General features: G+C 37.3%; 2 protein-coding genes across 6 annotated transcripts; one reads left to right on the forward strand and one right to left on the reverse strand.

Annotated features, from left to right (window-relative positions):
- The first annotated feature begins 1910 nt into the window (after window positions 1-1910).
- On the forward strand, window positions 1911-6758 carry LOC107802184 (zinc finger protein 4-like). 5 transcript variants are annotated; one of them, XM_016625638.2, is made up of 4 exons: window positions 1911-2162; window positions 3726-3818; window positions 5800-5934; window positions 6043-6758. In XM_016625638.2, exons 3-4 carry the CDS (start codon window positions 5890-5892, stop codon window positions 6631-6633), a joined length of 636 nt encoding a protein of 211 aa, XP_016481124.1. In that variant the 5' UTR covers window positions 1911-2162; window positions 3726-3818; window positions 5800-5889; the 3' UTR covers window positions 6634-6758. The 5 variants fall into 5 exon arrangements, with proteins under 5 accessions (XP_016481124.1, XP_016481125.1, XP_016481121.1 ...); XM_016625639.2 differs by having other exon boundaries at window positions 6046-6758; XM_016625636.2 differs by adding an exon at window positions 2474-2578 and having other exon boundaries at window positions 2027-2162; window positions 5800-6758.
- A 2067-nt stretch (window positions 6759-8825) lies between these two features.
- On the reverse strand, window positions 8826-13127 carry LOC107802182 (putative late blight resistance protein homolog R1B-14). Its single transcript, XM_075232350.1, is given in 7 exon segments — window positions 8826-9126; window positions 9640-10354; window positions 10356-10555; window positions 10558-11364; window positions 11367-11901; window positions 12622-12850; window positions 13024-13127. Coding segments are annotated over 6 exon segments (2556 nt in total). The 3' UTR covers window positions 8826-9126; window positions 9640-9673.
- Window positions 13128-13591: the final 464 nt, after the last annotated feature.

Here is a 13591-nt window from a genome sequence, read left to right on the forward strand (position 1 = left end):
GTAGATGAGAATCTTCTTGGATATACGAATCCAGTGGGATTTGCTTTGGCAGTTGCAGAGACCGTTGATGCGTTTGAGTGTTACAGCTATCTAGAAGCTATTCCGAGTATAGAACCAAATCGACGGATTAGTGCTATGAGTAAAGAGATTGAGTCTCTTAACAAGTTTAGGTGTTTCCTAGACTTGGTTGATGCGTGCGAAAATGGATAGAGCCCTTGCAAGGGCTGAGGGCAAGGTAGAGAGACGTTGTTTCTGTTGATGAAAAGAATTCAAGCCAAGGGGAAGATTTGTTATTTGTGGCTTGAATTATTTCCTTGTATTTTTAGGAAACCTATAGTCCCTATAGGTTTAGGAAAACCCATTGTCCTAATAGATTTGGGAAAGAAAAATCTATAGTCCTTGTCAAATTGGGAAACCTTTCTCATATATGTTTGGGACCTTTTGGGATCTATATATAGGGGTTGTAGTTGGGGATTCTATACATTATATTGTGCTTTTCTTCTCATTCATAGTGAAAAACTCTCTCTTCTTTTGCCCCGAGGATTAGGCTTAGCCAAACTTCATTAAATCCTTGTGTTGATTTTTCTTCTCTATTTGCTTTGTGTGAGATTGTGTGCTAGTTAGCCCATGATATTCTGCAACAAAAAATCTTTTTTTCTCTCTTAAACTTTGTGCCAAATCAAGCTACACTATCTAAATTGAAACGAAGGGAGTAGGTTTTAGAGGTGCGTAACATACACTAAACATCCTTTGTCGAAGAATTTTTTTCACTTCTTTCAAGTTTGTGTTAGTATACTGTATTTGTAAAATACAGAAATGTAGAAGAAGTAGAAATTAATCCGAGCCCACTGAATTCACAGTGTTTCCTTAAGGAACTTAATCCCCTCCTAGTACCCGAGGTTGTGGATTATTTTCTCCACGGATAGAACGGATTACACACTGGAGTAGCGGTACTTCAAACCCCAGTATTTCAGCGAACACAATGATCGATAGTAAATCACACTTACTGTTGCTTTCTTTCGGTTAAAACACTGCAGAAAAAAGGAGGAGAATTGAGAATTTCGTAAAGAAAATCTGAGGGAATGGTCTGCTATTTATAGCCAATATGTTGAGTTTAAGCGAAGAGGTGCAACTCTTCAGAAGGTTTGTCATGACTGTTCACGTAAAACGGCCATAACGTAAATGGCTATTTACGCAAAATAAAACGGGAATTCAAAACACGGAGGAAAATTAATTTTTCGTTACAAAAACGGCTAATTTGGATTAAATAATATTACGTTAATCTTTAATATTAATAAATAAATTTGGTCCAAAAAGTTAATCAATCAATCATTTGATCGAAGTCGAAGTCGAGCTGCGGCGCGAGACTTGCCTTCTTTTTAACTCATTAAGAGCTAGAAGAAGGGCAATTATATATACCCATCAAAAAGTTTTTTCCTTCTCCGATATGGGACAATGTCCCTTTGTCAAGAAGGAAAAATTAAATTTTTATTTTTCTTTTCATTTTTCATTCACCCTCTTTTAAGCTAAAATAAGCTAAAAAAATCCAACAGTAGTTTACTGTTTGAACACCTTTACGAAAATTTCTGAATTCGCCGCGGTCCACTGATATGAAAAATAGATAAAAAGACAATGGAGGTAGGAATGGGCAAGTTATGGGTTTCCATGCGAACAACAACAACTACACGGCTGAAAAGGCTTGTCATAAAACTTATTATTACAAAAAAATCTGAACAGAATCTTGGAAATGCATTTTAACTTGAGGATCCAATTTCTATGTCATTGGTGGGACTTACACACACACAGAGTTCTCTTCTAACAGTAATAGTACTAGTTTGTTTTTTCCTGTGTCTTTCCCTTTGTCACTGTTTAATGCCTTTTCCAATCTGCAGTGGTCGAATTGTACTAAAGAGACCAAACAACAACCAAAAAATTATAGTTTTAAAGTAGTGTGCTGCCGTCTGCTTTCTTTTTTTATCTGACGTTGCACCTCTCTCTCTCTCCAATGATCTTATCTCTATTTCTTTCATATTTACAGTACTTATTATCTCTCTTTCTACCTCACCATTTTTAGTAAAAATTAGAATACCCACAAAGCAGAACAATTCTGTCATGTCATTTTTAAAGCTCTGAGCCTCCAAGTTTCTTGAAATAACTAAAGGGTACTCTACTCTACTTTTCTTTGTTCTTTTCTCCGCCTTTATGCTTTAGCTGCTACTTGCTAGCTTTATTTCCATCTAAATTGTTGCCCTTTTGTTGATGATAAAATCATGAGCTTTGTTGGTTAGTATTGTTGCTGTTATAATTATTGTTATTATGGTTATGATTATGAAATGCTTCAACTACTATAACTATTATTATTATGAGTATGATTTTTTAGTTATTAATTTCTCTTTGTAAAAATTGGAGCTTCTGGTTTCTTTTCTTGATCTACTATGAGTAGCTTCAAATTTGCTCTTTTGGTGTAGTTTAGGTCTTGGTGGACTATTTTGCTTTACATTACAACAACAACAACAAACCCACTTGGGTCCCAGAGGCGGAGTCTGGGGAATATAGTGTATATGCAAACCCTGAAAAAGTACTGAGCCTGTTTCCAATGGAGTCTCGGCGCAGGACTCTTTTTCTTTATATTAGCATATTAAATTGGATATGTAAAAATGAAGCTGGATTAAGGAATTGAATTGAACTAGCTTATCATATTTTCTAAGTGAAACTGTCTGAGAGATGCTAAACTCTTTTATGAAGTTTTCTAGTTCAAACCATAGTAGGTTTTAGATTCTTTACTATGTTGTTGATTATCCCATAGTTTAATCGGAAATGGCGTCTGTCAGCTGATGTTTGGTTCTTAGGATTTATGTTGAGCATAAGAAGAAACAACAACAGCAACAACAAACCCAGTATAATCCCACAAGTGGGGTCTGGGGAGGGTAGGTAATACATAGACCTTACCCCTACAGTGAATATAGAGAGAATGAATATAGAGAGGCTGTTTCCAGTAGGCCCTCCAAAAAAATGAAAATAGAGCATAAGAAGAAACATCTAGCATAATTGCGTCCTTTTGCTTCTTCTATGTTTTCCAACTTTTCAAGAGTTTCTTGAAATGAAATGAAGTGTTAAAATATTCAAACTAGAAACGAAAGGAGGAAAATGTTAGGTGTTTGTCCAGATTTTCTTACTATATTTGGTTTTCCTATTTCTTGAAGGAAAGGTCAATATATTTACTATAATTGAGTTTTCCTTTTTGTAGAAGGAAAATATAATTATTCCATATTTGGCTAGTCCTTTTTCTTGTAGGAAAATGTTTGGACTACTATAAATTGAGGATCCTTCCTTCTCATTCAGTGACATCCACAATGTAGCCATATGGGGTTTGAGAGTCGTGTTTAGGGGGAGAACTTTACGGGACAAGTGTTAGTGTGTCATTTGTGTTTGCCTCTTCGTAAAGTTGTTCTCTTGATATTTTGTACTTTCTTTTATATAGTGGATTGCTCATCTCCACCGTGGATGTAGATCAATTGACCGAACCACGTTAAATATTTGTGTCTCTTTTGGTAGATTTCTCTTTTGTTATCTGATTTATCATCGTTCAAGTGTTGCTTTACTAGCTTCCATATGACACCTAACTTTTTTCTGTCCTAACAGAAAAGACCCAAGAATAGCACTGTTGAACATGGAGTTGCCATTCTTTTGCAGAAATTTTCTGATATTGCCTTTTTCTTCCTTAGGTTCTTACAAAAGATTGAATTTCTCTGGCGTTCAAGAAGCTCTGGAGTTCTTCTGATCATTTCGCAAAGTGCAATCAAAGTGAAACATCATAGGTATTGTACATCTTTCAAATATGAATTAAATAACCATTGCACTATCATGTTGAACTAGGTAACTTTTTTCATACACGATTTAACCGAGCTTGAGTCATACTATGATATCAACTAGTCTGAGGTTCAATATAAACTCGGTTTTGAGTCTGAAAGCAGGTAGATCTTTTACCATATGTGAACAAATGATGTACTTCTATTTGATGCGCTGGTACTGATTTTAGAATGGAGAATTCTTATGTTATAATTCCTTCTCAGTTATGTTTTGGATCAATGGATTACTCTTAATAACCTTCAGAGGAGAAAGCAAATCAGAACCTTCAACAGAGTTCGAAGTTGAATTGGGAAATCTTAGGGAGCATTTAAATCTATGCAAAGTACTGTTGGTTTGACAAAACGTTTATTGTCATTTCCAATGATTATGGAAGAAAATGATACTGAATACGAACTGAGTAGAAAGTTGGAAAGATAAAGTCCAAACAAGCTAAGAAGGAGTTTTGCGCTTAAAGATATTAATCAACATGATGATAACCATTAAAAGAAAGATGTGAATTATCAGATGTTTGTGCGTTAAATAATGAATGGTATAGCCTAAAAAATCTGATTATTTCCCTAGTTATTCAACTCCTGTTGTGTCATTCATACTGAAGGTCTTGCAGGTATGTTACACGAGGTAAAATTTGAATATTGGGAGCTTAGTCTAATAATGTATCCAATTTTGGTATGAACAATATCTGGCAAAGAAATGCTGTACATGCTATTATATATGTATATCTGGGGGTATATTCACCTCTGGTGTATACTACTATTAAATACATACTTGTTTATTAAGCCCTCAAGTATTGCGTAATTGATGACATAATAGTTGCTCGAGGAGTGATAACAGCAATTTAAGGAACAAATAGTTAAGTACTTAGCTATTATCTGGCAATTATCTTGGTTTACAACCCTCAGTGTTGTATTCTCCTCTCTCTAGGTACTCACTTGGAATAGAGGAGTGGTGGTATGAAGGTTAAAGAAAATCTAAATAGAGTGTATATTCCACCTTGTAAAAATCTAGGCTTCTGTTTAATCATGGTTAAAATTACATTTAGGAGTCAAATAGATCGATGTGATCTGTACGTGTGACATCTTATGTATTTTGTGCGCGGCTCTAGTGCATGTTCTATGAGAGCAATGTGATCTGTACGTCTGACATCTTATGTATTTTATGAGCGGCTCTAAACTTCTAGTGCATGTTCTATGAGATCGATGTGATCTGATCTGTACGTCTGACATCTTATGTATTTTGTGAGTGGCTCTAGTGCATGTTCTATGAGATCTTTGCTCTTCTTGAGTGTCAAGCTCAAATATCTTGCGGAGTTGAGGCACTACTTAATGTTGGGCTCAACCAGCCTAAAGATACTTGTCAGCTTTTGGTCAAGCCCGCACAGTTTTTCCCAAAAGGCCTCATACCATTAATTAAGAGATCTCTACACCTTATATGTAGGCTTCCAATCTTTTCAGCTACCTCGCACACCCAACACTTAAAAGCATCTAGTATAATGATCCATCTTTCTGTTAACTTTGTGTTCCATTCCCTTGTACATTTAAATGTTGTTTCTCTTGCTGGATTGTAGTTTATCGTCAGTCTGGAAGAAGGGCTAACCCTGCTTCCATTGGATGTTACTACTTTTGGCTTCTGTGCTCTTAATTGATCATTGTGTGTGTATGTTCCTCGAGTAGTTGTTGAAGACATAATTAAGTAAATAAAAGTGTGCTCTCTCTAACAGCTTTAAGCTTTTAAATGAGATGGTCACGCACCTCAACAGTAGCTTCATGCTCAGCGTGAGAGTTGATTTCCAATGGCCGGTGAAATGACTAATGTATTACTTCATAAATTGATTTGAATCATTGGTCAATTGATCTTGAAAAGAAAAGCTCATAGCATGCAAGATTATTTCTCCGTTTGAAACATCATATAGTACTTCATTGTACAATGCAGGTGATTCAAGGAACGGCAACTATCCATTGATTGGATAGTCGCTGTTGTTTACCATAGTTTAAATTCGCGACCGACTTTTATCCAAGCAACATGAAGCCTCCAAATTTCAATTTGGAATCAGAAGACGAGTCCGAGGTCAGCAGCTGCCAATTAGGTTCAAATATATATGTCCAAGAAACTTGTCCTGGTCCCTCCAAGGACAGCACTACCAATTCCTGCCTGACAAACTCTTTTAATCTTCAGCAGGATTCAATGCCTGTTACTCTTGACTTGACTCTTGGCTTCAACAGCAGTGATCCCGAGTTGAACGCCAATGGTGAGACGAGTGATGAAGTAGTACCCCATCCTCCAACAGCAGTATTATCCAGGGTTTTCTCATGCAATTTCTGTAGGCGCAAGTTTTACAGTTCGCAGGCTTTAGGAGGACATCAGAATGCACATAAGAGGGAGAGGACTTTGGCGAAGAGGGCAATGCGGATGGGAATGTTATCGGACAGGTATGCTAGCTTGGCATCGTTGCCCCTACACGGGGCTGCATTTCGATCTCTTGGCGTGGAAGCTCATGCTTATATGCACCAACGAGTCTCGTACCAAGACACGCCTACACACCCAAGTAGAGCTGGGGCGAGATTTGAACAAGGCTATTTCGGGATGCCAGTATTTGTGGAAGACGATGAAGTGGAAATGTTTTGGCCCGGTAGCTTCAGGCAAGTAGAGGGAATTGGTGGCAATCAGAGGTTTAATTCAGGGCAAGGTTCCAACATAAATTTTGTAACAGTAGCTCCTCCAACTAGGACAGATCCATCATTGCCTGATCTTAATTTGAAACTCTGACAAGTCTTTTTCTCACATTCTATTCTACCGTTTGTATCAGAATTTTCAATATTGTGATATTGCATTAGTGCTCTATATGTACAGGAGATGAGTTTTTGCCTTGAAATAATTGTGGTATTACATTACTGCTCTTTCCTTCGTTAAGTGATATTTTCATTTGCAAATACTAGTATGATTGCAAGATTTAATCAAGAGTGAATACCTTAAAACCCTCCTAAACTATCACGTTTTTGTCAGTTATCTACTTAAACTATCTGGTGTCCCCCAAACCCCCCTTAACTATATACACCTATACATTAAAAAACCCTCGTCGAATTTTTAGTGGTGAGTGTGATACACCCTTCTAATACTCAGCCTAATCTGATATATCTATTTAATCAAGAATTTTAACTAATAATATAAAATAATTAAATGGGTAAATGTTTGGGGGTTAAAAAATCAAAGGAAGAGGATGAAGCGATAAATACATGATCATTTGTTAAAAAAAAAAAAGAATTCTCTTCTATCTCCTCCGATAATGGATACACCATGTCTCAATCGTGAATTTTTTCATTAATTAAACTTCGATTAAATATTGGATTTTCCCCAATAACCTTCGTTTTCACCGGGAATTATAGTTTAATACGAGATTTGGGATTAAAAAATTAGGGTTTGGTTGTAAGAAGTGTACCTAAATAAAGAAGAAAGATAATTTTAGAAGAAACAAGAGAATGAAAAAAAATTCATATAAAACCCATAAGAATAAAGGAAGAAGAAAGATCAAAAAAATGAAGAAAAGGCTAGAATACAAAGAAAATAGAGGGAAAATATAAAAATTAAATTTTTTAAAGAGGATAACAGTAATTAACCATTAGAAATGAACAATTGGGGCCATTTTTATGTATAATTTCATCTCTCACGCGCCTTTTGGCGAGTTACCTAACATATTTCATTAAAAATCGACGAGGGTTTTTTTAATATATAAGGGCACATAATTAAGGGGGTTTTGGGGACACCAGATAGTTTAAGTATGTAACTGACAATAACATGATAGTTTAGGGGGGTTTTAGGGGATTCATTTGTTTCGAGTTTTTAGTCAAAATTGTCCTATATCTTTGTGGGTAGGTATGACTTTGTCCTTTAACTATACTTTTTAGCATCTTTAATCCTTTAAGTTTGATAAGGTAGAGTGGCTTTAGTCCTTCTAACAGAACCTGGCTAAAAACTAACGGCGGCTATCAACTTGATCCTCCTCCTTTTGTCTGTCCCGTAGTTTCTCCATTTCAACCTTCACGTTTGAAACTTGACGTATGCAAGCTAAGTAAAAACATCATAATCTTTCCGATGTTAGAATTTGCAAGACCTTATTAAGTGTAAACATGTGGACTAAGCAAAAGAAATGGCGAACAAATAAAAGACTTAAGCTAGAAGAACTCAACAACTTACACAAATTTTAAACTAGATTTTCAACATGACAAACTAGAGTTTGAAAAAACGCTCATCTCACTCTGAATATATAAAGTGACAGTAGGTGCCACTCCTTATCTGCATAAACCATTGAAATCTACAAATCTGTGCCTAACTTATAAAAAAAAATGAAAGGCCTCATGATATTACTTGCAATTAATTTCCCTTTCAATTTTTAGCTGACTAGAGACCAAAAAGGAATTCTACTTTTTTCGATAGTTGATACAACTGTTTCGTAAATTTAACGGGAAATTTTATCAAACAAGTAAAAGAAATTGAAAGAAAATTTTACAGATGGATGGATGTTAGAAATTTTTATAAAGCCTAACGTAAGTAATGATTCACAGGGGAGACAAGTTTTTATGCACTATAAAATCAAATCCAACTCTGAAGTAGATAAACAAAGAAAATCAAAGCTTCACCTTATGCCTTTCTTCTTGCCTTTTTTCCTAATCAAAGCTTTTCAATGGCGATTGCAGTATCTGGGGCTCGGGAATGGGTTTACCTTTTTTAATTACTAGCTTTTGTTTTGTTTAGTTTTGGCCAGAATTTGTTAGAAGGACCAAAGCTGCTCCACTTTAGCAAACTTAAAGGATTAAAGATGCTCAGTGACATATTTAGACAAAGTCAGACCACCCTCAAAGATGAGAGACAATTTTAGCTAAAAACTCCAACAAATAACATGTCTTTCAGCAATACATTGGTATCCAAGCTTTAGCAGTAAAACAAATTAATACTGAATGAAGTGAAGCAATACAACCACAATAAAACATGAAAGTTGGAATAGTTCACAAGAAAGAGAACACTCCACATGATCCGGAACTCGAAATGTAAGAAACCCAGAGAAGGGTACAGTTCCAAGCTGACAGTGGAGCGCATTTATTTAAAATCTCCAGAACCACGCAGGGAATATCTGCAACTTAACAATGCTTGTAATAAACAATAGACAAACAAGTTTCTTCATAGGCAAACAAGTTTCTTCATTGAAAAGTATTCAGATCAGCTGACTGCAACAAAATATGGAACGCGTCATGCCTTGATTCTTTCCTGCAAAGAGGAGAATAAGTAAGGAGGAGACGTGTAGAAGATTGGTTTCTTCGCTTAAAGGAGTCTCTTTGTGGTCTTGAAAGAAATCACTAAATCATTCACAGTAGCCCATAAAATAGAGTACCAAAGGAGTCTCTATAAGATGGAATAACAGCATTTGATATTGCTATTCTCAATCTGGTCGAACCATTTACATGTTTCAATAACAAACACAAAAAGAACTGAATGCTCGATGTTGACATAAAGGCACTTAAATTCTATACTATAACAGAGCCCTGTTGCCCAATTTAATGTTTGATCAAAGTGCAATCCAGAATGCAAGTGAAAATTACTAGTTCATCATATATTTTCATCATTCCACGGATCATTACCTTGAGCTAATGAAATACAGAAATAGTCACACACAAAAAACAGGATTCTACTAAATGAAAGACATTATGCATGGAGATAGATGCAATCTTATTGAAAAATCTCTACAGATAATGATACCAGCACGAGATGAATTTGACTAACCTTTCACCTTCACTTTGTGGCCTTTGAATCAGCTTCAGTAAGAAATAGTGAGCTTGAATTTGATGCTTTCTGGAGTTTGCTTCTCTTTTCTCTTGCGTTCTATTTCTTTTGCAGAATCACCTGCTTTGCTTGTGTTGTCCAGCACCATCTCTTGAAGGTACTCTAAATCAGCCAGCTCCGGTGGCACCTTTGCAAGATTAAGACAGGAGACAAAAACAAGGTTCCTAAGCCTCGGGAAGGAACAATTTGATGCTTCCCATGATACGAGTTCTGCCCTTTCAATCCACAAGACTTGGAGTTTCCTAAAACCACCTGCCTCCATCTTCCAAGAATTCCCAGTGAAAGCATTTTCTTTCAACTTTAGGACCTCTAGACATTCCAGATGCCCCAACCTATTCGCCTCGTTCCACTCAAATCTTGTTTTTGATAGAGTTAACTTCTTCAGTTTGGGTAGATATACAAATAATGCTGAAGGAAGGTGAAGAGCTCTACTCAAATAATCATTCAGTAGTGTCAAACTTTCCAGGCGCTCTAGCACTAGAAAATTGCTGAATTCACCCTTGCTAGTTTCAAGAAAAGTTGCCATATTCCCTTTAATGCTCAATTTTTTGAGATTACTAGCCTTTGCAAGCACATCTTCCTTGCAGCTTTCTGGTGCAACCAGAGAAAGAGTTTGCAGACAAGAACTTGTAGAGGTAGTAGGTGGTGGAAAACTTTGCAGGTTTGTTGGTGTGCAGATGGCGCAACCGTGACATGTTCCATATGTCAGCTTTTATATCAAGGGTGGGCTTTGGTGTATTAAGCACGAGAGTTTGTAAATTCCAGAAGTAACTAAAGAATTTTGAAAGTTCCTTGAAATCACCTGAGATAGCAATATACCTCGAGTGGAATAGCTGGTAAAATTCCCTGGGAATACAAATTTGAGGCATTCAATGTCCAAGACCCTGATAAGTGGAAATGCTTTGGGGATGAGTTGGACATCTATATTTGAGAGGTCAATTTGTTTATACTTTGAGGAAAAACATAAGAAAGATCTAACATGGTTTTCAGTTGTAGTTTTGGAGATAAAATTTGTCGGAACAGATGATTGAATAGACAATCGACGAGAAGTATTTGAGTTTTGTATAGAAGGACTATCTTGACCAGGTGTGAGTCATACTTATTGGAAAAGACTAAGTCTAGTAGCCTGCATAATGCAGAACTCATGTAACATGTCATGAACACGACATGCTTTTATTTGACCACTAGACCTCTTCGCAATCACCATCATTAAATTTCTATTTGCAAAGTCAATCAAATAATAATCTGCTATCTCCTCAATTTCGCTACCTGGCAAGTTAGACATTATGAGCCCCTCAGCAATCCAGAGGCGGATCAATTTCCAAGGGATATCAAAGCCTCGAGGAAAGGCACCAAAATACATGAAGCAAGCCTTTCTATCTTGAGGCAAATGATTGTAACTCAGTCCCACAATCTTCAAGCATCTCTTAAGGTTGTCTTGTTCTATTAGGTGTTTCCCCACATTTTCCTTAGCTACTCGCCAATCAATTTCGCTTGTACGGCCTCTTAAAGCTCCTGCAATTACCACAATTGTAAGTGGTACTCCACTACATTTTTCTACAATGCCTTCTCCATGTTCTACTAACTCAATAGGACAATGGCTATCGCCAAAAGCTCTCTTTTCCAACAGCTGGAAACTTTCCTTCTGATCTAGAAACTTCAGATAGTTACCGATCTAGCCACATGTACGTGTCGAGTGGTCATCATGATTCGGTGGCCTTTCTTGTTTTCTGGGAAAGCTGTCCTAACAAAATCTACAACACCTGTCTCCCACACATCGTCCAAGATGACGAGACATTTACCTCCGTTAGCCACGTGATAACGTATTTCCTCAGCTATTTCTGTCTCATTTTTATCTTGGAATTCTTCATTGCGTTTCGTGAACCCTTTCAAAATATTAATAAAGATGTCCCTTTTTATATATGACTGTCCGACGAAAACCCAAATGCAACTGAAAAATTCATATGGAATCTTAGGATCATTATAGATTTTTCTTGCCAGTGTGGTTTTACCAAGTCCAGGCATTCCCACAACAGGGACAACATCCAGATACCCTGATCCTTCAACAAGACGCTTGATCACTTTTTCCGCTTCCTCATCAAAGCCAACCACTTCGTTATTTTCCAATGTAGGTCCCTTTAGGATAATCAAATGAATTGTATTTAGAATGTTAGAGCAAAAAAGTCTTAATGTCGTGTAATGCTACCATAAGAAGAAACTCCATGTAAACATGTCGAACCGTTATGACCAAGACTATATAAGGAGTCAAATCACCCTTCCACAGCCGATGTGGAACTCAACAGAAAAGTAAACGAATAATGGGATAGCTATTGATAGCAATTTTGAACTACGAAATTGGTACTTTTTGAATTCATTTTTCTTGTGAATTTCAGTGGAACTTATTCCATATTTGATAAGCAAATGCTGTTATTTTGATTTAAAGAAATAATCCAGTTTGCAATCGGCTTCTTTCCAATATGTTTTCCTACGAATCGCCTTCCATAATTACAACAAAAAAATATGCAATTATATATAGTTTAAACCATCATTTACAAACTTTCACGGAGCATGTTAAAAAGCATGTGCCAACTGAAAGTTATTCATGATTTATGGATTAGTTCAGCATCTTATTTTTTTTAAGTTAAAAAGCAGCAAAAACTGTATGGAATTGAAACACCTCATAGGAGATGGAATGAATAGACAATAAAGAGTAACATTCTGTAGTTCTCTTACTCTCCCAATAAAGTCAATTTTTAATTTAAATCAACCAGGCCCAAACCAAATAAACCCCTACCGGGTCAATCCGACCCGATCCACCCCATAACCAACTGAGTTACCCCCCCTTCCCATTTTTCATTCTTCATTACCCCAAAACCCTAAAAAAACACCCGCTCCCCCTCTTCTTCTCCTTCCCCAAACAACCCATCCACCTTCACCTCCCATGGCTGCCCGCCCCTCTCCTTCATCTTCAACCAGCGAACCACCCCCCTTCTTCATCGTCCTCCAGCTGACCACCAACAGCCTCCTCACGTCCACCATGTCCATGGATGCCCTCCCCATCGTCCCCTTCACCCCTCGTCCCAAACGACCATGGCTGCTTTCTCCTTCGTCTGCATCGACGACCAACACCCTAACCAGCCCCAACTCGCTTCTGAGCAACCACCAAGCCGGCGACAAAACGTTGCTTCTTCTTCTTCTTCATTTCCGCTACCTCGTCGACCTCCAGCAAACCAAACGCCCAAGCTCCCTTCGTGCAGCTTTACCGGCAGCTCGTCGACCAACGGCCCGTCTTCAACCACCAGCAGCCCAGCCTCCCGTCTTTACCTTCTTCGTCGAGATCCAGCTCCACTGTCATGCCACTGCCTCTCCTCGTCTGCTGTTGCTCCACCAAGCAACCAAACAATCCGTCGGCAACCAGTGACCCCCATCGTCCTAAAATGACCCCTCCATCTCCAAGCCACAGCTGCTCACCCCAACTCCATCTCCAGGAAGTACGTCGAGGTCATGCATTCGAGGTCATGCTCAGTCATATGTTGAGGCAGTACGTCGAGGTTCCGTTCGAACCCGGACTTCAAACTAGTAGGTTTCTGTTCTCTTTTCTTTTAGTTTTCGTTCAGTGAATTCATATTCCGCTCCTTTTCTTCTTTCTATGATTGTGTTTGTGTTCCGATGGGTTGGTTTGAATTCGAACCCAGGTCTTTGTTTGTGTTAGAGATAATTCGTGTTCATTTTTGTTTGAAGTTCGTTAGTTTTTCATCAAGTGATTTAATGTCGAGTGTTTATGTGTTGGTCTTTAGTTTTTGATTTAGTTTGAATCATTCATCTTTGTTATGATGTTGTTTGATTTAGTTTGAGTTCAACTGATGTTGAGTTTAGTGATTTAAATCTACTT

The sequence above is a fragment of the Nicotiana tabacum genome, chromosome 16, assembly GCF_000715075.1.
Source record: "Nicotiana tabacum cultivar K326 chromosome 16, ASM71507v2, whole genome shotgun sequence".
NCBI classification, from domain to species: Eukaryota; Viridiplantae; Streptophyta; class Magnoliopsida; order Solanales; family Solanaceae; genus Nicotiana; species Nicotiana tabacum.

What these genes read in the sequence shown, in the direction of transcription:
- LOC107802184 (XM_016625635.2), top strand. Translation starts at nt 5,890, where the DNA reads ATGAAGCCTCCAAATTTCAATTTGGAATCAGAAGACGAGTCCGAGGTC.